The 24,343-nt window shown below is 39.5% G+C and overlaps 2 protein-coding genes across 8 annotated transcripts in view; both read left to right on the top strand.

Moving 5' to 3' along the window:
* myo5aa (myosin VAa) overlaps positions 1 to 6,023 on the top strand; it is a 63,255-nt gene extending 57,232 nt beyond the window's left edge. For all 7 annotated transcript variants that reach the window (XM_019358051.2, XM_019358057.2, XM_025907335.1 and 4 more), the window contains 4 exons: positions 427 to 709; positions 784 to 958; positions 1,086 to 1,166; positions 2,208 to 6,023. In XM_019358051.2, coding sequence (XP_019213596.1) covers positions 427 to 709; positions 784 to 958; positions 1,086 to 1,166; positions 2,208 to 2,360 — 692 coding nt within the window. In that variant the 3' untranslated portion in view covers positions 2,361 to 6,023. The remainder of the gene's footprint in view (positions 1 to 426; positions 710 to 783; positions 959 to 1,085; positions 1,167 to 2,207) is intronic.
* A 1,512-nt stretch (positions 6,024 to 7,535) lies between these two features.
* Positions 7,536 to 24,129, top strand: gnb5b (guanine nucleotide binding protein (G protein), beta 5b). The gene is given in 14 exon segments (XM_003437707.2): positions 7,536 to 7,643; positions 8,406 to 8,555; positions 13,385 to 13,496; positions 14,964 to 15,100; positions 15,274 to 15,315; positions 16,461 to 16,511; positions 16,513 to 16,538; positions 16,644 to 16,776; positions 19,343 to 19,486; positions 19,697 to 19,788; positions 20,327 to 20,375; positions 21,924 to 22,020; positions 22,305 to 22,471; positions 23,621 to 24,129. Coding segments are annotated over 13 exon segments (1,188 nt in total). The 5' UTR covers positions 7,536 to 7,643; positions 8,406 to 8,429; the 3' UTR covers positions 23,633 to 24,129.
* The last annotated feature ends 214 nt before the right edge of the window (positions 24,130 to 24,343 follow it).

Raw genomic sequence — 24,343 nt, 5'->3', positions numbered from 1 at the left:
ACAAGCTTTAAGACACTTTTCAGTTAAATATAAAGAGGATTTATGAGGTGCAGTTAGGAGTTGGCAATAACTGTAAGCTATCAACATAAAAGAAAAAATGCAAAGTCCTAGCTGAGGAATTTCTGAAATAAATCCATGTGATACATAAATTTACTGCTATAAATGTAATTATAGATGAGGATTGAAAAATAATAAGATTTTAGATGGTTGGTGAAGTTAGGAAGTTGCCATAAAATGTTCAGGCACCCGCTGCTAGCTACAGAGATGTAGTTGGGCTAACATAGAGTCAATTTTTACAAGACTCGATGCAAAAGAAGTAAGTACATGCTGAGAGGGTTGAACTTATAATCAGGGTCGGTTGGTCATCATTTAACAAGCGGGTAGAGCACATGTACTTATACACTTCCTGTGCGTGTGTTTCCTCAGTCTCTGGCATGTTGGAGCACGAGACCATTCAGGGTGTGTCCGGGGTTAAGCCCACGGGCCTGCGTAAACGGACGTCAAGCATTGCCGACGAGGGCACCTACACCCTGGACTCCATCCTGCGACAGCTCAGCGCCTTCCACTCCACCATGTGCCAGCACGGCACCGACCCTGAGCTCATCAAGCAGGTGGTGAAGCAGCAGTTTTATATCATCGGCGCTGTCACACTCAACAACCTGCTGCTACGCAAAGACATGTGCTCCTGGAGCAAAGGCATGCAGATCAGGTATGAGGTGTAGCTGCTCAGAGAAGATCTCCAGAGTGAGGCTGGATGTGTTATCTCATCATGCGTGTTTGCAGGTACAACGTGAGTCAGCTGGAGGAGTGGCTCAGAGACAAAGGTCTGATGACCTGCGGAGCCAAAGAGACGCTGGAGCCTCTGATCCAGGCCGCTCAGCTGCTGCAGGTGAAGAAGAAGACTGACGAGGATGCAGAGGCCATCTGCTCCATGTGCCACGCTCTCACCACTGCTCAGGTAAAATATTCTGTCATTACACCTCATTCAGATAAAAGCTGATCTTTTTAAATTATTATCAGCTAAAGCTTCAGCTAAAACGTTTCTCTTTCTGTGTTTTGTAACTTTTCTGTCGTATGTCTTTCAGATCGTAAAAGTCCTGAACCTCTACACCCCCGTCAACGAGTTTGAGGAAAGAGTGTCAGTTGCATTCATACGAACCATACAGGTAATTTCTTTTTTGGCTATATCAATTCAATACTGCTATATCTTCAGTGTTTTGGGGTCATTTTTTTCCCCCCTGGTTCCAGGCAAGCTGCAGTTCAGCGAGGCTGGCTCTGCTCGGGTTATCTTCCTGTTAAAAGGAAGTTCTTCCTCAAAGCGGTCACTCGTAGAAAACTGTCTGATTGTTTGGGTTTTGTCACTAATATTGTGAGGTCTTTGAGACAGCTGTTGTTGTTAACTAGTGCATGTACCGTAAAGGCAATGAATGTGTGCTGCTTTGAAAAACATCAGCATTTTTCTGGTGTTTCTGAGCATCTGATAAACAGAAACTTCTGTTCTGCTTGAGTAACTAAAACGTCGAGCAACACAGCTGCAGAGATGAATGCATCCAGTGTCAGTGTGCATGTTAAGGTCAGGTTTGGATGGGGATGGCTTTTATATTCAGTTTCCTTTGTGCTAATATGTGTCATGTGAGAGAAATATGTCAGAAATAACGTCAAGTTAAAACTACATTCGCAACATGCTGGTGAGGAAGAGAGTGATACGTAGCTACAGCTCCAAAACCACAACTGCTAGCTTTTACTTTGCCTAAAGCCGTCGCTCTGATGGAAATGAATGCGCTTGTTTATGTGGTGGAGGGGGTGCTGCCAATATCCACTCGCTGTGAAATGAAGTAAAGTCGATGTACAGTAGCTGGATAGATAATTGCAAAGACGGTGTTTATGTAATTTATTTTTAAAGTAACAGGTTACTTTTCAGTGGTAGCTATCTTGTAATAAGAGGGCTGTAAATTTGATAACAAGTACAGTTCTTCAACACTTCCCATAGGCACTATGTTGAGCTCAAGGGTCCTCTCAGATCTGAGTCACTGCACTGATCAGCTTTACGAACAAAAGATCATGCAATCATCATGAATCTGAAAATTCTGCACCAAGATAACTTTTCTTACTTGTCGAGTCTTCAAACAGACTGGCTTAATATATTTTCTGTCTACTACCTTTTTTTTAATGCATATGAACTTTTTCCATCATCTGTCTCTCTCCAGACTCGCTTGCGGGACCGCTGTGAGAGTCCCCAGCTGTTGATGGACACGAAGATGATCTATCCCGTCACCTTCCCGTTTAACCCTTCTTGCCTCGCACTGGAAACCATCCAGATCCCCAGCTCGCTCAACTTGGGCTTCCTCACCCGTGTCTAATCCGAGCCCACGAGAGCACTCTGAGCCCTGCGGCGATGTTGTCTTAGTGGCCACAGTCGGATTTGCAAGTCACCGTCTCCCCCGAAAAATTTAGAACACCACGAACACTCGCAAATTTCACTCAAGTTAACACGATTTGAAGTCACGTTTAAATAAACAGGTGAAAAGTTTCAGCAGTTTCTCTAGTTTAAACTCGGACATGCACGCACATACATGAAAAATGCAGACACGTCACATCTGTAAAGTAGTTTCATCCTCCGAACGTACAGACGCACACTCGCCTTCTCTCTTTCACGAACGCACAGATACGCACACACGTGGTCATTTCCGCTGGTTTAAATCTGGCCGTAAGCCCCGAGCATCATCCGCTGCTTGTACAAAACGCCTGCCTCTTAGAGAAGCCACAGGACCAGATCAATGCCTCCAGTACTCTCCATCGATCCTTCATCTGCGTTTCCAGTAATCATTAAGATAGTTGTTGTTGTTGTCGTCTCGATACACGAGTTATAATTTGTCAGTCTAGCAGTCTGCCCTCATGTTGGGTGAATTCTGAGCTCCTGTGTGAGGGCTGCTGAATGATGAGGTGAAAAAGTCAGCGCTCTCTCCACCCCGTGTTGAGGTGACCACTGAGCAGGTTTCACTTTGTACGTTTTATTCTCTGAACACGTCAAGCCAAGACAAAATTCATCATCTGTACTATATTATTTATACATAAATAAATATATATATAAATATAAATAATATATATCCTGTATTTTATTTATTGCACTTATAGCTACATCCCTTTTTAAGATTAGAAGCTTCCCCCTTGCAGCGAATGTGTCCGAAGTGAAGGATGGGACCACTCTTTCCCACGGCAAACAGCTTCTTAGAGACAGTTTAAGTTTTAGTTGCTTCCTTGGCTGTTATGTCAATATCAGGTAAATATGTAGTATCTTTAATGAGTGCCGGCACAGATAATTATTTGTTAGGTCGCGTCTTAAACCTTGAGATGTTTTTTTGTCATGTTTAGCCTGCATGTCTGGCATATGAAGTGTAGCACAGGTTTTATAGACGACAGATTGAGAAGGTTCGAGGTTCAAACTCTGCAAAGGGTTTAACCTGCGACAGTCTGCACCGTTTACAGCTGTGACCAAAGCCGAGCGTCACAGGAAACACTGGCATGAACACATACTGTATGAGTACCAACCTTACACTCTGCTTACTGTTTTTTTTTTTCTTGTCTTCTGGCTCACAGCCATAAAAATGTTTTACTGTTGTCATTGTGCGATTATTTATTTTTTTCAGTATTGTCATTTTCTTAAGATAATCTAAAGCCATGTATTACTGAGCAGAATAGATGGAAAAGGCTCTATGAAGTTTAATGCAAATCTGTTGAGCTTTACATTCCCTCTGCTGCATCCTCTCACTAACACAGCTCTGTTCGACTCCTCTTACATCTCCTACCCGTCCACCTTCACTCAGCATGTCCCAACGTGGGCTTTTATTACCAGAAAAACAATGTGTTCATTTATTCCTCTTCTCAGTTTCACAGCTGGGTTAAGGGTGACAAAGAAGTTTTGTTTTTTGTCTTTCTGTTGTAGGTGCACATGTTCTTTCAGCTCAGATTGTTTGCTTGCATGCACCGCTACTCCTGCTGCCCCCACTTAAACTGCATGGGTTTGGCAAAATCCAAGTGCATGTTTTTGATTTTAAAGAAGAGAAACCCGGGCACAGGTGAAGTGTCGGACGATTGTCTGGTAATCTGCCCATGTTGTGATTGAAGTAGTTTTCACACATGCATCTGCTGGATTTGTGAGAAGAGTTGCATGAGATATTTAATATATTTAACCTGCCAGCTCACGTTAAAAAAAAAAGTGCAGCTAATTATGGAGCTGAATGGGTATCATGTCCAGCCTCCTACATTACCCAGGTGGCACCCTCACCTAAACAAAATCCCCTTTTCCCACTTATGTGGGCAGCAGTACTGGAACCAGTGCTGATGTGAAAACAGTTCCGAGAATAAGCTCACATTTCAGCAGGTGTGAGAAACCGTTATTATGCAGTGTTACCAGCAGATTTTGGGTCATTTCCATGTGAAGAACTCAGGCCAGTCATTGGTCAGTTTCTTGTGATAGTCCCTCCTATATTCACTGACATCACTGGTCAGGGTTAGGCACAAGTGCTTTTTGAGAAAATGTATAAAACCAGTTTAGACTGGGTACAGTGGAAAAGAAGTAAAAGGATGCACTGACCGGATTCACCAGCCATTATTCAGAGTTTGTGTGTGAAAACAGCTTTTCCTCCATTTGCTGCCTCTTCTTTTGGCACTTCTAGTTTACTTCCTGTTGTGCCATTAGTATTAAGCTGCCTCTCGCCTTGATGTGAACCTTATTTTGCCCAGTGACCTTACCCTTTCAAAAACCACATTTCACTTTGATGGAATATTTTCTCCTAACACACGTGAACTGGATTCTGCAGTTTTGATTTTAATTTCTCGAACCTTTTCAAGGATGTAAAATTTACACGCAGAGGGGAAAAAAACTATTAAGTTGAAGTACGAATGCCAAACTCTAATTTTAAGTGGAGTAATTATGTAAAGCTATTTTGTGTTGCACTTTCCTGGGACCATGTTTTTGTTATATTGGTTGGATTTGTAGCTGGTTTAATGTATGTCGCGTGCAAAGAGAACATATCTTGTAGGCGTAAGAAAGACGGTTAATGAAGGAATTAATCAACTATATGAATGTTTAAAAACATTGAAGCGTATCATGATTTTTAGCTGCACATTGTAGACCAAGCCTTATCTGAATCACTTGCTATCTGAATGACTTACACACATGATCAACGAACATTGTGGCATTGTTTTGTTCTGTCAGTGCAGTTTTTTTTCTTTCACTGTAAAATGAATATAAATGTGTGTTTTATTTTGATTGCATGTCATTTGGTCCTGCAGTTGGTGTCACAGACATCAAAATGAACTTTTTTCAACACTGCAGAGGAAATCTGATAGACGATAGATGGGTATGGACTGGAAAAAGAAATCCATCAAACTTCCCCGTTCTTTTCATACAAATGCAGCCTGTTGAGCTTCCTCTAGCTAATGTCCTGACTGACTGAACATCTCTTTGTTAACACTACAAGTTGATGTGTGGCGCAGGTGTCAGAGATGAAGTCAGTGGACACTGCAAAGGATTAGCTAGTTTCAGAGGAAAAACAAAAAGCATCTTCATTCATTCATTCAGTGTTTTGTGTTACTTTCTTAGTTGAGCAGAGCTGCTGCAGCATCTTGTTCCCCTGGGCTTCTCTTGGGCTCTCAAACAGGAGAAATATGTCATTCATTCACTCTGCATTTCCATACTAAAGAGAGAATCGGCTGTATGATATGACTCAGACATTATAAATTACCATTGTTCTCATCAGCACTAGCATAAATTGTGCCGTTTTAAAGAAATGTTCAAAACTAACTTAAAAAGAGATACATCCCCTCCCCAGCTCTTGCGGTACTGGTGTGAACATGCTGAAGCCGGTACCAGATGTTTCCTCTCCGATCCCATGTGTACATTTGGAAAAACTGGACTGTTTGTAGTTTCTGGTAGCTGTGCTTAGTGAATGTGTTCACTGTTAAGAAACTTGGAATAAATTGTCAAATCTGTAAAAGTAAAATAAAAGAATTCAGCACTGTTTGGGTTTCCGTGTTTCTTATTTTTGAGAGTTTTGTGTTGTTTTAGGAAAAATTAGTCATAAGAGAAAATAAGATGTGGAATTTTTTTGTTTTTTCTCTTGGGGGTGAAGCAGTTTGATTTCTGAGGTTTCAGTGAAAGAACAAAACCTGAAAATTGGAAGGTTTACATAGTTTCCCTGACTTCATTTGGATGTTATTGCCTTTAATCTGTTGAGGTTACTGTACTTTCTGAGCTTTTGATGAACAAAAATGTTTATTATGCTTAAACTCAAATTAATATGTTGCTTAACACCAGATTTGATTAGTTACACCTTGCTAGTTACCCGCTTGGCTTGGTTTTCCGAGCAGCCTTAATTCTCTGTGGCACAGATTCAACAAGCTGCTGGAAACATTCCTCAGAGTTTGTTTCACACCCTTACCTCTTTAAACTGTATTTATTATAACCTTATTTAGTATAGTTCCAACAGCACCCCCCCACTCAATGTGCAATATCACTGATCACACTGCACCTCTCAATGCACCTGCTAGTTAGATGGCATGTATGTGTATGTATATAGATGTAAGCGTGTATGTGGAAATATGTGTGTGTATGCATGTACGGATGCAAATATGTATATATACATATATGTATGTATGTGCGTGTATGTTTGCAGGTGTATGTATAACTTGTACATATCTTTCTTGTGTAAATGTAAATTTGTCATTGTGTAAATACTTACGCTATTGTGTACTTCACACACATGGAGAGATGCCAAACTGCCTTTCACTGTTCTTGTAACAGTGACAATAAAAAGCTATTCTATTCTATTCTATATTGACATAATGGCATCACATCATCACACACAATTTACTGCAGATGTCAGCTGACCCGTGGTGCAAATCGGTTCCCAAAAGTGCTCTACTGGACTGAGATCTTGTGACTTTGGAGCCCATTTGAGTACACTGAACTCCCTGTCACAGTCTAAAAACACTGATAAATGATTTGAGCTTCGTGACACGGTGAGTCATCCTGCTGCAAGCAGTCATCAGGTGTGTTTTCACTCTGAACTAAGTGATCAGACTGTGGGTTTAAATGATGGCCAACTGATACCAGCTGATACTGAGGCCTCTTCTGCTTCAAAGTTCAACACATTGAACATTCAGACATGCTCTTCTGCATACCGTAGCTGTAACGTGTGGTTGTTTGAGTTACTGTTGCCTTCCTATCAGCTGGAAGCACTCCAGCTATTGTCCTCTGACATTAATGAGACATTTTCACCCACAGAACTGCTGCTCACTGAAATATTTTCACTTTTTCTGTAAACCCTCTGCAAATCCGGTTGTGCTTATAACTGGTAAATTGGTGCCATAAAGTAGTTGTGCAGCTGGTGGTGATCCAAAAGACTAATGCACTGGGGTTACACAGTAAAAGTAACCTCCCAGGCCTTACAGGTAATGCTGCAGGAGTGTATAAAGCATGGCGGTAAAAGCAGAGCAGAGTTGGGGCTTAAATGCTTCACTAAGAAGCTTACCATTCCCTCTCTGTCCCTCACTGACAATCCTCTTCACTAGAAAACCTCCACTTAGATCTCCAGAGACAAGCACCTGCTCTACGGAGGGGGGAAAAAGTATTTAGTAAGGTAAGATTTATTGTTATTTGTTGATATGGCAGCTAACTGTGGGAATTGACTGGAAGCTGATGTTTTAGATGTTAAGGTCTCTGCAGTTTAGTTAAAAACATCAAAGACAGTGTCAGATATTTTAAATGTATCCAAATGTTTAAGACATTTGATACAAAAGATCCTATGAGGACAACTTAAACAGAGAGTAAACAGAAAGTTGATATGTGATCACATATCAAAGGACAGTAAGAAGTTCAAATGAAAACTAACTTTATTGACAAGTTTGTGTGCAAACTTCTCACTCAATGCAATCTAACAACATGACACTATTCTGTTCAATACATACATTATTTACACATTATGAGTTATACTGTCATGGAAAGCCAATAACATGTAAAGATAATTCATTTCAAATGAGGGAAACTGATTGTATTTCAGTTCAAATGTATATAATTGTGTAGGGAAGCGATAAAATGTTGATCCATAATTTGGATGACCATATTTAGTTCAAATTTGGAAGTCCTTTATCATGCACTGCCATGAACTCTGTGTTGCTGGATGTGTGTGGTTCCCAGAATAGCTGCTCTCCTCAGAGGAGGATCAGGCTGGAGTAGATTACCAGCTGCTTATCTTCTGTACAGCTCCACACACACAAACGCAAAACAAGACAAGTGGTCAGAGCTGAGAAAAGAAACCAGAAGAGCCACAAAGAAAACCCTCCAACATGTAATCCTGATGATTAATGTCATCTTTATGTGTGTGTCTTGTGGGTTTCTGCAGGTGTGCTGGTGATCCTCCGTAGCCATGTGTGACCAGACTTTCATGGCGGCCACTTTTGGCCCCTGCGACAGCTGCAGTAAACCGAGTCCTCTGATGAACATCTACATTAAGAACGAGGCCACCAACTACTGCTCCCTCTGTGTGGAAATGGTAATGTTCTCCTCTCATTTTCATCCCTGCACCTCCCCCCAAAAATGAAACAAAGGCAGCATTATGCTAATGAATGTCATTGTGAATGACTGTAATGAGTGTGTACTGCTGTTTAACTGAAATACAACAGAGCATGCACCACTTATGATTGTTGTGGCAGTCTCGAATTATTCATTACGATTATATAAAAACAGCCCGAGTCCATATTTATAACATAATCATTCATTATTGGCTCATGCAATGCATACCAATTAACAAGATGTAGCCTAATTTAAAAGCTGATACTGCATTTATGTAAGTAATCTTATGATTGTGCAACAAATTTATACCTAAGCAGTCAACATTTTCTAACAGAAGGTTTTTGTTTTTAGAGAAAAGGTCTTCGCCCTTCAGGGCTGGCAAATAGCCTTTAAGCCACAGGTGTCGAACTCCAGGCCTCAAGGGCCGGTGTCCTGCAGATTTTAGATGTATCCTTGATCCAACACAGCTGATTTAAATGGCTAAATGACCTCCTAAACATGTCTTGGTGTTCTCCAGAGGCCTGGTAATGAACTAATAATTTGATTCAGGTGTGTTGGCCCAGGGTGAGTTCTAAAACCTGCAGGACACCGGCCCTTGAGGCCTGGAGTTCGACACCCCTGCTTTAAGCTAATCAACCATGTCTACTAAATTTATTAAGTTGAACATAAGCATAGATGTCATGTGTAGCCCTTGTGAAAAAAAGTCCTCTGTCCCTGATTTAAAAGCTTTATACTTGAGCAGCTACCACCTAACAACATTCACATGATGAGACATCTGTTTCTGCAATACTGGCAAATAATGCCCAGATTATTCTTAACCAGAGTATTCTTAACTCACCAATCGAGGGATAATATATACTCAACAGTGCTGCAGGATGTTTTTGTCACTAATGCTTGTTGCCTCCAGCATCACTAACCTGAATGCTACAACCTTGCATATCTGGAGGCAGATATTTTGCTAGTGCCCTTTAAATATAAAAAAATATGTGAGTCGAGTATTATCTGCATTTAGGGAACACCTAAATACTGTTTAACTCTGGTTTTGAGCTTGGTAGCTTGCTCCATTTTATTAATTTAGTTGCCTCATTCTGTAGATTAACTGGAGATTTTATTTTTTTGTTAAATATTGTAACAATTTTATTACTTTGAAATTATTCACTTTACAGAGCTAAATGCCAGTGTTTGTAGTTTTGACAGGTGGAAACCAGGTTAGCTCGCCTGTCCAAGTTACCGTACTTCCATGCTGGAAAAAATGCTACTATTCTAATTTGCATTTTAATTTTTTCACAATATTAATATTAAGTGTAAACAAATTATTTTCTTGTTGTTTTTTAAATGTATTTCTGCCAGTGGCTTGGGGTTAGGGTTAGTGGTAAAATCAGGACGTGCTTCTACATGTGAGGGACAATTTTAGTTTGAAGACACTCACACTTTTGAACTAATGACCCATCGCTCATCAGCACCTTTTGACATGTACACACACACACACACACACACACACACACACACACACACACACACACACACACACACACACACACACACACAGGAAGTGGCTCTCAGCTCACTTGACACCAGTGTCCCCTGTGATCATCTCCAAACAAGGACAGAAATATCTTGATGCATTCTCAATCATCCAGGAAAGTAAATCTCCAAAAGTTGAATCTGTTCATCTGGACATAGCGTTTTGTGGGAGAAACGTTTCGTCACTCATCCAAGTGACTTCTTCAGTCTCAGCTGACTGCAGGTTTCCCCAACACACACTGATCAATGGCCATGAGTACCATTCACAGAGAGTTGGGGAATGGCTGCAATCACAGCATTGTAAGATGGTGACAGATGTACCCTTAGGCCCCCTCCTCGATTCAGAGATGGTCTTTCCCTTTTCACGTAAATGGCCTCCTTGACTCCGCGCTCAAACCAGCGTTCTTCCCTGTCCAGGATGTGTACATCCTCATCGTTGAAAGAGTGTCCACTGGCCTGTAGGTGTAAATAGACTGCAGAGTCCTGGCCTGATGAGGTTGCTCTTCTGTGTTGTGCCATCCGCTTCGCTAGAGGTTGTTTGGTTTCCCCGATGTATAAATCCTGGCAATCCTCCTGGCACTTAACAGCGTACACTATGTTTTTGGCGCAGCGTATTTTGGGGTTTAAAAGCCACAGAAACCCGGTGTTTAGAAAAAATGCGTCTCAACTGTTCCGATACTCCTGACACATATGGGATCACTACAGGTTTTCGCCTGGGCAGCGGTTGTCCTTCTCTCCTGGATCGGCTGGAGCTTTCTTTAGGTGCCTTCCCAGCTTTGACAAAAGTCCAGCTGGGATAACCACATTTACTCAGGGCCTTCTTGATGTGCTGTTCTTCTGCCTCCCTGGCCGCTGTGTCAGTGGGGATGGTGTTCGCTCTGTGTTGTAGCGTCCTGATGACACCCAGTTTGTGCTCCAGTGGATGATGAGAGTCAAACCTTAGATACTGATCCGTATGCGTAGGTTTACGGTACACGGAAAGACCATCTCTGAATCGAGGAGGGGGCCTAAGGGTACATCTTTCGCCATCTTACAATGCTGTGATTGCAGCCATTCCCCAACTCTCTGTGAATGGTACTCATGGCCATTGATCAGTGTTCTTTGATCAGTGTGTTTTGGTCAGTGATTGTTGATCAATGGTCATGGGAATTTGCATAATTATGATTAAGGAACTGACCTCACAGCCCATTGTTCCCTCAGTGGGCTGGTTTCAGTCATTATGCAAATGTACTGTTTATAAGGTTTGGGGAAACCTGCAGTCAGCTGAGACTGAAGAAGTCACTTGGATGAGTGACGAAACGTTTCTCCCACAAAACGCTACGTCCAGATGAACAGATGCAACTTTTGGAGAAGGACAGAAATACACTTCCTAACATGTACTTTACATAATATTAACGTATCTGCTTCAATTAAACAAGCAATAGATCTGTAACAAAGGATCAGACTACTTACTTTGATTCTATTCAGGTTTGATGTAATGATTATGTTAGATAACATTTGAAAAGCCAGTGTGGGAAAAATTGTCAATTTTATTTGATATTCACTTGCAGAAAAGGACATACACACACATTAATCACTATCAACATGGCACGGTATTGAAACTGCAGCGTGTTTAGACATGCTGTATCATCACCTGCTAGCTAATTCATCAAGCTTTATGTGTGCTGCTGCTGTTGTTACAAAAATGTATAGGTGGTACCGCTATGGGTTTAAAGTAAACTTAGTTTAATAAATAAAAACAATGATTAAATTCATTTAAGTGGTAGTGCACAATCATCACCACCACTCATTAAATTCTACTAAAACAGCTATTAACAGAATGTGAAGAAACAGCTACTCTGAGCTTAAGTCATAGAAATCTCTTTATTGTGCTGAAGAGACATCAGGCAAAGTTAAACAAGGGCTGGGCTATACTTTCATGTAATACCATTTATTACCTAAAGATGGCGCAGGAAACAAACTGACCAGTAATAATTTAACCTATTTAACCTTTTATTTAAAAGGAGCCTGAAAGATGACGTCTCCAGAAGGAATATGATAAACAAACTAAAAGAAATATAAAACATTTTTTTAGCATCAGTAAGAGCGAAGCGAACTGAGCTATGTGTCAGGGTGGTACAGGGCGGCAATATGATAAAGGGTTACCTAGGCAACCAGAGCCTGGAATCTCCAGTAGTGGCAAAGTGATGCAAGAAGAGCGACTCACTAGCACTGAGAAGTGTGGTAGAAAAATAAGAGCTGTAACTGTTTTACTCTGTTCTTTGTTTTGTGAAAGCTTTGTTTGTCTGCACACAGGTTAACGTAAATGGGAGTGTACAAGCAGTGACCCTTTGCATGTGCCTCAAGGCGAGCAGAGCAGCTCTGGTTTATGCATCTTGCATCTGTGTTTAAGTCAATCTGGCTTCACTCTATTAGACTCCAGCCAGCGTGCGTGCGTGAGAATCAAGCTTTAAATATTGAATCACTTCTTTGTTCATAGCCACTCGTTTGCAGACTGTCTTACCTTCTGTGACTGAGTTGGTCCCTCTGCAGACATTTCAGTAAATAATATATAAAGACATATAGAGGCTCTCAGTTTTATTTCTTTCAAATTTCCACCACAAAAAATAACAAATAAAAAAGTATAACAACATTTTCTAAGATTCAGGTGGTTTTTAATTTTAATTTTTATAAGCAGGTGTTGGGATAGATTTACAAAAGCAGTTTGTATATGCAAAATTATGTATAATATACTTCGTATTTTTGAGATATTTTAATGTAATTATAAAATAGAAAACAAAATATTTTGAAGGACTGTCTAAATTAACTTTAATTAACATTTTCCAGAAAAAAACTGATGAAAAGCTAAAAACTCAAAATGGGATTTAGACCTACCTTTTCCAGAATTGTCCCACAAACTTAAACTGAAGATTGAGTGTCAGCGTTCTCATATATAATGCCTCATCACTATTTAAACATCTTAATATTTTCTCACATAAAATTTTCTCGCATAAATTTTTATGTTAAATAACAACGTGTTTTGAAAGCAGCTCTCATGCCATAACTGAAATGTGGGAATAAGACAAAAGGTGGAGACTGAGGAGCTCCCCGTGAACAGCGGTGCAGGGAGCAGTGAGGGGGAGGAGGCTGAGCAGAGCAGCGGAGTGCAGCACGCGCAACAGCATCACTCTCGCTCTCTGGGACTATTTAAACAAACCTCTAATCGCCAACCACCCGCTTCTCCCAATTCTCCCTTGTTTCCCGCTCCCTTCCTCCCCTGCTCTCCTCTTTTCTCTGCTCTCGAAGATGGCTTGTCAGGGGCTCCAAAAAGGGGAAACCCTGGAGTCACTGAAGCGGGAGAGCGAGACTCTGAAGAAGAAGCTGGAGGAGGAGCGAAACAAGCTGAACGACGTGGAGTGTAAGTGATGAATTAAACAAACAGCAAAACGAGCTTCAAGCACTCTGCTTCTCGTTTTCTAATGAAACATTTTCTTATCTGCTTAAAATATGTAGCTGCCAGCTGTTTGACTTCTCTCTGAAATTTTACATGGGGGGGCAAAGGAGAGGTTTTGACAGGGTGAGGAGGAAGGCAGTGTGCAGGGGCGTTTCCAGGATTTTTATTTTAATTGAGGGGCAAAGGGTGGGAACCTTAAAAAAGCGGGGGTGAGGGGGGCACTGGATATTTGGTCATGAATAAATCTGGTATAGAAAACACTGGAAATATACTGCTGTTAGTTAAAAGTGCTGGGGAATGAAAAACTTTATTTAATAGATCAGAATTACTGATTAATGTTTTTTTCACTTAAATGTTACAGCTGCCTTTATATATAATAATCATAATAATTTAGGGTTACAGTCTATGAAGCTGACATGCAGAGGCAACAGTGCATCTGCAAGGACAAACTCTTTAGCGTTATGCCCACTAATGCTGTAATTTACAGGCAAAGCTAGCAATGATCTAATAACAAGTATATTTGAACTACAAAAACATTACATGACAGCAGCTTTGAAAGCCAAGTTTACTAAATATCTATCTGATAAAAGCATTGACTATCGACAGTGATGTTCACTGGCAGAGTGAGAGCATCAGATCATTGATATTTAATAACAGGCTAATGTGCATTTAAGTGAAATGTACAACAACAGAGCATTAGCAGTTGAGAAATATAAAAAATAAATAAGTAAATAAATATTTTCAAACTGACACATCTAAATTAAACGTGTTTATTTTTTGAACCGTTGTCGTAGACATGCAGGTCGTCTATAATCCATCAGAGATAGCTGCAGCACCTCCTTCCCACAGCTTTGGGGTGCCTTAAATGAATGAAATTATACTTATATAACTTTAATTTTCTGTCTCTCCTGGTCTAATTTAATTTAATTTTCCTTTCTATCAACAAATGTTTTAATTTTTTTAATGTTTGGCCTCAAAAAACTTGAACACTTTTCAGGTTTGCAATGCAGTTCCAAATAGTGTGACCTACAATAATGAGTATTATCTAGTTAAAGTGCTTGTATTACAGTTCACTACAGACTTGCAGATCATGCCTATTTTTGTTTGTTTGCTTGTGTTAACTGGGCACTCTTTCAAAATTGAAATTAAAATTATCATACCAATTTATTTGTGATTAGGTCCTGAGTCACTTTATTCCTTCCCCAGTTAAAAATCTAGAGTTGATCTGAGAAAGAGTTTTTTTTTTTTAGATAAAGATTATTTTGATTATGAAACTGTTAGAAAAAAACAGCAAAATGCACAGATTTCTACATTCATAAAAACCGGTTGTATTACTAATGTTTTCACTTCCTTTTCACTAGTAAATTGTGCGTGTGTGCGTGTGTGTGTGTGTGTGTGTGTGTGTGTGTGTGTGTGTGTTTTACACCTCAGTGCACCAGGTGGCAGAGAAGGTTGAGGTGTTGAGTGCTCTCTCCATAAAGACCAGACGTGTGCTGAAGGGTCACGGGAACAAGGTGCTGTGTATGGACTGGTGCAAAGACAAGCGACGCATGGTCAGCTCATCACAGGTATGCACCTGCTCACACACACACACACACACATACATACACAGAAGATGTAGTATCTAAAGATAAATATTGTGTTGTTTCTGAGACACAGCAGTGTTTCTGTTATTCTGTGTTGTCCTATTTGTTTTTGTGCGTTTATTTCTTCATTAAAAGACTTCATTTCTCTATCCTAGGACGGAAAAGTGATTGTCTGGGATGCATTCACTCTTAATAAGGTGTGTAAACCTTTATCTTGCGTTTTTGTGTGTGTAAGAATTCCTTGAACTTTTAGTGTATTTTTTATTATTCTTGCAAAATTACAAAAAAAACTATGAATTTCATGTCTATGAAATTTGGGAACTTGGACACATGAGCGCTGCATTTACAAGACTTAATCTCTTCATTTAAAATTTACTTAATTAATTAATTAGACCAATATTCTCAAGTTTCTCAAGTTTTTTTTTTTTTAACAGGCATGAATCTGTTGAATCTTTGCTGCAGTATAAATAGGTCTGTAAAGTTTAGCTTCTTGTTCTGCTTTTCTGTGCTTTTCCTCTCCTTGCAAATTTCTGGAAAGGAAAAGAGGAACATTTTACGTCAGGGGCCTGCAAAATATGATAATCTGCTGCTGTGAATCTTTCACGCTTCAGTCCAAATTGAGTCATCTCAAGTTGCAGCAAAATTTACATTACAGGAATTTTGTCCCAAGTTTAAAAATAACAAGTTTCATTTTTTGAGTAAATATAACATATAATGCATACTGTTACGGCACCATTAATGCTCTTGCATTAATGCTAATGCTCATGTTTTCAGTCTACCTTAATAATTTCCCTCAACATAAAAAAAGATCAGAATCAGTCTCCGTCCCAAAGAAGGTAAACTATGTCTTTAGGGGAGATAAATGAATAGGCCTCTTCTTCCCAATAGCCCCGTATAACCTCACCCGGTGGTCCACTCTGTTATGTAAGTCTGAGTGATTTTTCTCTTCCTCTGAATGCTCAGATGCATGTTCAGTCACCATATGTGCTGGTGTTGAGAGGGTGAGTGGGCCATCCTATATCCTCAAAGAGAGAGAAAGAGGACTTGACACGACTATATGGAAATATGAATTTAAATATTATCTATCCATCTGTCCCCCATAATCACTCAGTGTATGTGTCCAGCCTTAAATGATAGCCAGGATTCAGCTTTTCTAACCGTTATGCCTCGTGACGGAGGAGGCATAAGTACACTGAATTTAATCCCCATTAATACACACCACATCCAGATTAAACCACAGCTGTGCACAAGCTGCCTTGCTTGTTTTTATGTTAAAAAAGAAGATGTGTGTTTTTCTTAACCATAATAACCACTTTTTTTTTCTTTGCATATTTTTTTACAGGAGCATGGAGTTCCCCTGCCGTGCACGTGGGTGCTGGCGTGTGCTTATGCCCCCCTCAGGCTGTGCCATAGCATGCGGGTAGGTGGAAAGATCTTTGTGTTTAATCATGAATGGTTATCTGTGACTACTTTGTCGCTGTAACTGGGGTGAAACCCATTACTATACATTTGCTTTCTCCCAAAGCGGGCTGGATAACAAGTGCTCAGTGATCCCGCTGTCTCTGGACAAAAATGAGAACTTGGCTGCGAAGAAGAAGTCGGTTGCTATGCACACCAACTATGTGTCAGGCTGCTCCTTCACCAACTCTGACATGCAGGTGAGCGACGCATCAGCTGGTGGAGCTTCTAGGGGATGTGGTCCTCCAGGCTCAATACAGGCCTCCCAAATAGCCAGTAGAAGTCCATGGTAGCATATTCAATGCAGCCAACGAGTGCAACAAGGATTTTTCTTTAGTTTGAGCCATCCCTCCTTCATTACATCTAATAAGTCTTGTTGTTTCAAGGAATAGTGACCGTTATCTTCTTCATTTTTCTTTTAAATACTGGCTTCCATATGTTGAAAGTTAGGGGTCTTTTCTGCGTTTCCCCCAGCAGGAAATACAGGTAGGGAGAGGAAGAGAATCAAAAAGGGAACATGAAGGAGACGACCTGAAATATTTGGCATTAATAATTTACTTCACTTTGGCCCTCGGTGAGGCACAGGAACACAGTGGGAGTGGAGGTAAAATGAGGGCAGGGGAGGAGAGGAGAAAGGATATGGGTGGCAGGGATGAGGAGGGGCCGGAAAGAGACGGGGGGGGGGTATGATCCTCTCTCATGGGTGTATTAATAGACACTGAGTGGCTTTTATCTAAAGAAGAGTGGAGCACAGTGATTTGAGGGCAGAACATTTAACACAAAAATACACACATGCATGTCGTCTTCCTGTCTGTCTTCTTTTTTTCTCCCTTCAACACACTGTCACGCATGCCAGTCTTTATATTTTTTTAAGTTCCCGCTATTTTTACTGCAGCAGTGTGTAGGAGACTCAATTGAGCAGCTTTAAAATCCCTTCAAGTCTAGATTACATGCTTTGATTGTGTAGTATTTGTGTATATGCGTGTGTTAGCTCAGATTTTCAGCTGGTGCTGTTGTGCGGTTTCACTGAGTAATAACGAACCAACCATGAAAGTTTTAAGGTCAGGCAGGTGGTGCGTAAAGTCAGAGTGATGCAAAGGCTCTCCGTCAGATCGCAGAGATTTTCATCTGTGTGTGTGAGTAATTGTGGCTTACTGATAATTATATTCCTGTCGAAACTGGAGTTACCGCTTGGTGCAGGCAGGATGTGTGGTGTTTTTTGTGCCTGGGGTCATCCAGCAGGAGCTCTCTAATCCACCAGCCGGCAGGGACCTCAGATGTCTGCATGTGTCTCTAAGTGCCCATAATCTGTTTTCATCAGAGGATTTGTTGACATTTTGTCTGCTTCTTTGTATTCAGATACATAGTAAGAGTTTTTATAACAGAGAGGATGTACGCTCATCTTCCACACGTTGCAAAAGAACCTGCCTGTTTGTGTCATATGTATGTATTCTGATGACGGTTTCTCGATATGTTGTTTTGTTTTGAATTTTATTTCATTCATGTATTTAGTTTTTAGTTTTTTAAATCTTTTTATTATTAATGTCCTTTTAATGCTTATGTAAAGCCCTTTGATTTGTCTTGTGCATGAACTTTGCTATAGAAAAAAAAAAAACCTGCCTTGACTAATAAATAGGAAAAGGTTCCTCTTTAGATCAGATTTCCTGGCAAATTAACTGACAACCCCTCAAAGCAATCCATCCATAAAAGTACTGAGAAGTAAAAACAGTCGAACACTTAATTTTAAAAAAGTGCTTTATTTGACCATAATTGCGTAATGATTAGGAGCACACTATCTAGTGTATTATCTGTTTCATTTCTACGTAATTGAACTGAGAAATGAAACCAAGCAGCTAAAAATAAATTTAAAGAAGGAGGGAAAAAACCCAGCAAAGATAAAACTGCTAATCATATGTCTGTGTGGGTGTTTAAGGTAAAGAACATTCACTTCTCTGAATTAATCAAGTCTTAGAGTTTACAGTCATGTGAAAATGGCTGCTTTCACAGGACACCTCATGATTCAGTAGTTTTTAGAACCACATTTCGCAGCAGAAAAAACAAAAATAATCATTTTATTTTATTTTTCAGCCATTCTGCTGTAGATTCGCTGGCGTGCTTGGGATCATTGTTCCGTTGTATATCCCAGTTTCAGCCAAGCTTGGCTTTCCAAACTATTTTAATATTTCTAAGCTTCCCTTTTGTTTAGTTTCTATGGTCTGGGTTTCACTGGCTTCAAGGTTCTCGATTGGGCAAAGATATTTAAAAACATTTCCCTAAAAAACTTTTCTAACCTCAATCAGGTATTGGTACATGCCTTTGTGACGTTTCATGCCATGATTTCTTCAATCTACATCTCCAAAAGTTTTTTACAGGAACTCCCCAGTGCTGTGGAAAGGACTGTATTTATTTTGACTGCTAACATTTAGATATATTTCAGTGTTTCTGCACAACATATTTGAAACATTACACATCAAAAATCAGAGGTTTGTGTATAGTTAGTAAAACAGGATGGAAAAAACACACTGACAATGGTGTCTTCAGTGTAATGTGTTCTGTGTTCAAATCTGCAGTTTGTGCTTTTTAGTTCAAGTTTCCATTAAATATGATTGAGTCATAAGTGATGCTTATCATTTTAGTTGCTAAAGTAGATTGGGTTGTTCAAGGGTTAAACAAACAGACATGAGTGATAAAAAGTGTTGTATATATAAAGGAGATGCATGGCCTTGCTCTTATATTCATGCATCTCTGTACGTTTGTGTCTGCTAGCTCCTGACCTCCAGTGGCGATGGCACATGTGCATTGTGGGATGTGGAGAGCGGGCAGCTGTTGCAGAGTTTCCACGGTCACACAGCTGATGTCCTGTCCCTGGACCTCGCCCCATCTGAGACTGGAAACACTTTTGTCTCTGGGGTGAGAGCGAAAGAGAGAGAGAGAGATATTCTGTGGATTGGTTTGAGATTCATGTGGTCTTCTTCAGGGGAAACCCTGTAATTCTCTTCTTTATGTTTGGTTTTCATTGAACTATGATGAAGAAACTGGGATTTTACCGAAGAATAACAGTATTTTCTTCGTGCGCCTGTGTGTGTCTGTTTATCTGTATGTGTGTGTTTGTGTTGTCAGGGCTGTGATATGAAGGCCAATGTGTGGGACATGCGCTCTGGACAGAACATTCAATCTTTCGAGAGCCACGAGTCCGACATCAACTGCGTGAAGTGGGTCCTACTTTTTTAAAAAGCTTAAGTGAATCATAGTTTCTTTATTTTACAAATGAAACATGGATCATTTCTTTGACAGACATTTAAAAGCTGTAGCCAAAAGGAGGAAATGGAATAAATCAAAATCCATGAAGAGCAAAGCCACATATGTTCACGCATTTCCCAGACATGACTGAAGACAGCTGCTGCCTTTTGATGTTGAGAGAAAAAAAATCAACAAAAATAAATATAATAGTTTTAATTTATTTCTGAGACATTATCTTTACATTTTTGTATATTCTTATAGATATTTTTCGAGTGTGTCAACAAAAGGAGAGTATTGAGAAACCAACACATTTTTCATTTAGAAGACTAGTTTGTGTTCTTGTGTTGTTCATACTGACTGAGCTCTGTGATGCAGATCAAGCAGCAAAATAATTTACTTACTTCAAAAGAAAAGCTTAAATTAAAAACAGAATCAGTCAGTTCCCTTTTCAATGGAAAGAACATCATTACTGCATCATTTCTAATCCTGCTTTTGTCTGTTTGTGCATAGATACTACCCCAGTGGAGATGCATTTGCATCCGCCTCTGATGATGCGACGGTGAGTCCTGTCATGTAACCTGCTCATCTGTTTGTTTTGATGAGCTCATCAGTGATACTACCTAATTGACTGTCTCAGTTCCTGCGTGGAGCAGTAATATTGATTCACGGAGCTCCCTCTGAATCATTTTTGAAACATTATTAAGCATTATTGTAAACTCTGTGATTCACTTTTTCTTATCAAGGCATTTATAACAACACTAATAGTTTTATTTATTATAAAGGTGCTTTAAAAGCAGCGCTACAAAATAGATACAAAATAGACATTAAGAGTACAAAACAAGATAAAAATGAGTATAAGCTTAACCTTAAGGATGACATTAAAATAGAAGTAAAAAACAGAAACATACCAAATGCAGAAAATCAATACAGAAATATTAATAAGAGACTAAAAGCAATGACAACAAAAGACATTGAGATGTTATTGCACTAAAATATTGTACTTTAGGTTGTTTTTAGTCACATTTTTTCAATCTCGACATCATGTAGTACTCAAGCCAGACACCCAAGGTTTTAAAAAGCATATTAGTTATTAATAGCTTTATTACCCTTAATAAGGTATTTTTAGGAAAAAACGTGTAGGTCAGTTTTAAAGTGCATAGTTAACTGTTATTAAATACATTTAAAAAATGTGTTAATCTAATTAAAGTAACAAATCCTGTAAGGTATTATGAGTGTTATAATCCAACAATGAAAGTGTTTGTGATCTTATTATCAGCCCTTATTTAGACTTATTAAGATGTAAAATTGTTATTATCGATTAATTAACTTAGTATAAAGACTTATTGTCATCAGTAAAATTCTTTCTAAAACAAACTGGGACACAAGCTTGGACTGGGATGAAATGATTCCTCATTAAACCAGCAAAGCTTTAGAGACTTCATGTTTATGGAAGAAAGCAGGACTGTACTGATACTCTGACCTGTGGTTCCAAGCTTACAGCTGGATCAAATTGTACAACTACATTAGGTTTTATATTAGCAGACAAGTGGCTGAGGCGAAAGGAAAAAGCCATTGATGGGAGAAATTTTCCTTCAGTGCTTTCTGGCAGAAATAGCTTAAAGCAGGAAGACTTTCGTTGTCTCCGAACAATAGTCATTGTTGAGATTGTTTTTTAAACTTAGCTGACTCATTTTCCAATTTTGAATTTCCTTTTTTCATCTTTAAGTTGCATTTTGAGGGAGTTTTTGTTTGAGACAAAGGTCCTTTTACAAACATTAAACATGTGTTAAATTGTTACTAACATTTGTCCCGTGTACATGTACAGAGATGTGTAGTCTGTGTCATGAAACATGTATAGTTTTATGCTGCCTCTGAGGTTGGATTTAGGTTAAGTGTTCATTATTTTTCCTGTCTCGCTGTAATTTGATTGGTCACATTAATTATGGCGTGGCAGGAACAACGCCAACATCAGTTTAGCTTTAAAAGCAACCTCAGTCTTGTTGCTGTGATTTACTCTGATAATCTGCACTGTAGGCCATTTACTGGAATAACCACCGTAGTATGTTTTTAAATACGGGTTGTTTCTATGTTTTCTGGTTTTTCAAAGTGCCGTTTCTATGACTTGAGAGCTGACCGTGAAGTGGCCGTCTACCAGAAGGACAGCATCATATTTGGCGCTTCCACCTGTGACTTCTCTCTGAGCGGTGAGGAGTCGGTCAAACACTCTTTAAATTGCTGTAACAAATGTTTTCAGTACGTTTTGGCTCAAGAAAGTTTGAGAACGCTTTGGTTCTCTGTTCTGTCTCAAATTTAGATTTAAAATTTAATAGTACAGTATTTAATGTAAAAAAAATCTGCGCTTTCAACAATCATTATTAGGAATTTCACCTTATAATTTGTGAGTGTCTGCTTCCCTGTTTTTTTTAGAATTCCCCACTTCCATTTCATCTATGTCTTCACCATGTCTTTCTCTTTCTTCCACCCTCAGGCCGTCTGCTCTTTGCTGGTTATAATGACTATACTATCAACGTATGGGATGTTTTGAAGGGCACTCGTGCCACCATATTGTTTGGTCACGAGAACCGTGTTAGCAGAGTGAGAGTGTCACCTGATGGCACAGCGCTCGGCTCAGCTTCCTGGGATAGCACTTTACGGGTGAGCTGGAGTTTCTCAACAGGATCAAATTATATTTTCCGTTTTATAAAACTCTTGTTTTGGGTAAACAGTAGGCTTGTTTTGGAATTTACGGTGGCTTTTTAATTTAAAAATATACTTTATCTTGCGTTAGTGAGTGAGTCATTTTATAAATTCACTAGCCACTTTATTAGGCACACCTTGCTAATACTGGATTGGACATCCGTTTGACCTCAGAACTTCTTTAATTCTCTGCGAGATGATTTGAGCTTTGTAACATGGTGTGTTATCCTGCTAGAAGCAACTATCAAAAGATGGGTACACTGTAGTTATAAAGAGGTGGACATAGTCAGCAACAAAACTCAGGTAAGTTGTGGTGCTTAAATGATGTTCAGTTGATAGCGAGGGACACAAAACGTGCCAAGAAAATATCCTAAACACTCTCACACCATCACCAGCAACCTGAACTGTTGAAACGAGTCAGGATGGATCCATGGTTTCATGTTATTTATGCCAAATTCTGATCGCACCATCTAACAGAAATTGAGACTCATCAGACCAGGCAACATTTTTCCAATTTTCTGTTATCCAAGTTTGGTCACCCTCTGTAAATTGTAGCCTCAGTTGCCGGTCCTTAGCTGACAGCGAGCGGCATTCTCTGTGGTCGTCGGCTGGTGTAGCCCATCTGCTTCAAGGCTCAACATATTTGCACTAAGAGATACTCTTTTTCAAGTTATTATTTAAGTTAGTGTTAACTTCCTATCAGCTGAAAGTAGTGTGAGCATTCTCCTCTGACCTATCAACAAGGGATTTTCACCCAGAAAACTGCTGATTCACTGGATATTTTCTCTTTTCTCAGTAAACCGTTGATATGATTCTGTGGAAAGTCCCAGTAAATCAGCAGTTTCTGAAATACTCAGACGAGCCTGTCTGTCACCAACAGCTACACCAAAGTCACTTAAATCACCTTTCTTCCCCATTCCAATGCTTGGTCTGAGCATGCCTACATGCCTAAATGTTGCTGCCAGGTGACTGGCCAATTAGATATATGTGTTAACGAGTAGTTGAATGGGTGTACCTAATAAAGTAACTGGTTAATTTTTATTTTTTTAAATGTAGCTACAGACATACAAATGTATGTTTTTAACTCTGCACTTCTGTCTCATGCAGGTTTGGGCCTAGAGTTTTTATTGTGGTAGTTTCCAACAAAGGTATCTACATTTGGTGGCCAATAATCCCTAAGCCCAGCCTGAAATACTAGCACTACTTCAGGTGTGTATTGAAGAAACCTTCAGTCAGCCAAGCCCTCAGATGTCTCTGAATGAAAATATTCAATAATATCTATAAAGTGGATATTTGTTTAAGCAGAAGTTGGTATTCCCGGTCTTTGTTATTGCTAGCCTGATGACTGATGCTAAATAATTATGTTATTTTTAACATAGTGTGAAATATGTATTCCTCTAAAGAGCCAAATAACCTTTAGAAATCATCTGCATGATCAAACTTATGTGTCATACTGCAAACAATATTACCGATTGTCATGTAAATAATGCCCACTGTCACTTTTCTTAAGAAGCTGTAGTTGCACATGCTGTTAACTGTATTGTGTATATTGTCTCTAGTTTTTGGTATTTTGCTGTAGCTGATGTCATGATTAAACACAAGAAGAGAAATTTGAATAGAACCTCAGTTTTCTTATTTCAAAATGCATATTTTATTGTGGGAGAAATAAAGATTTTCATGTAGGCTACAGCCACTTCTACCCTGGCCTCTACTTGACACACAGGATACTATATATATCCTTTTAATGCACTCATGTCTAACCACACTCTGAAGATGCAAATGCCAAAACATATAAGGCTGACCTGATATGGCTTAACAAAGCATACAGCA

Source organism: Oreochromis niloticus, linkage group LG1 (assembly GCF_001858045.2).
Source record: "Oreochromis niloticus isolate F11D_XX linkage group LG1, O_niloticus_UMD_NMBU, whole genome shotgun sequence".
NCBI classification, from domain to species: Eukaryota; Metazoa; Chordata; class Actinopteri; order Cichliformes; family Cichlidae; genus Oreochromis; species Oreochromis niloticus.
This window is presented reverse-complemented; position numbering and strand designations above follow the sequence as displayed.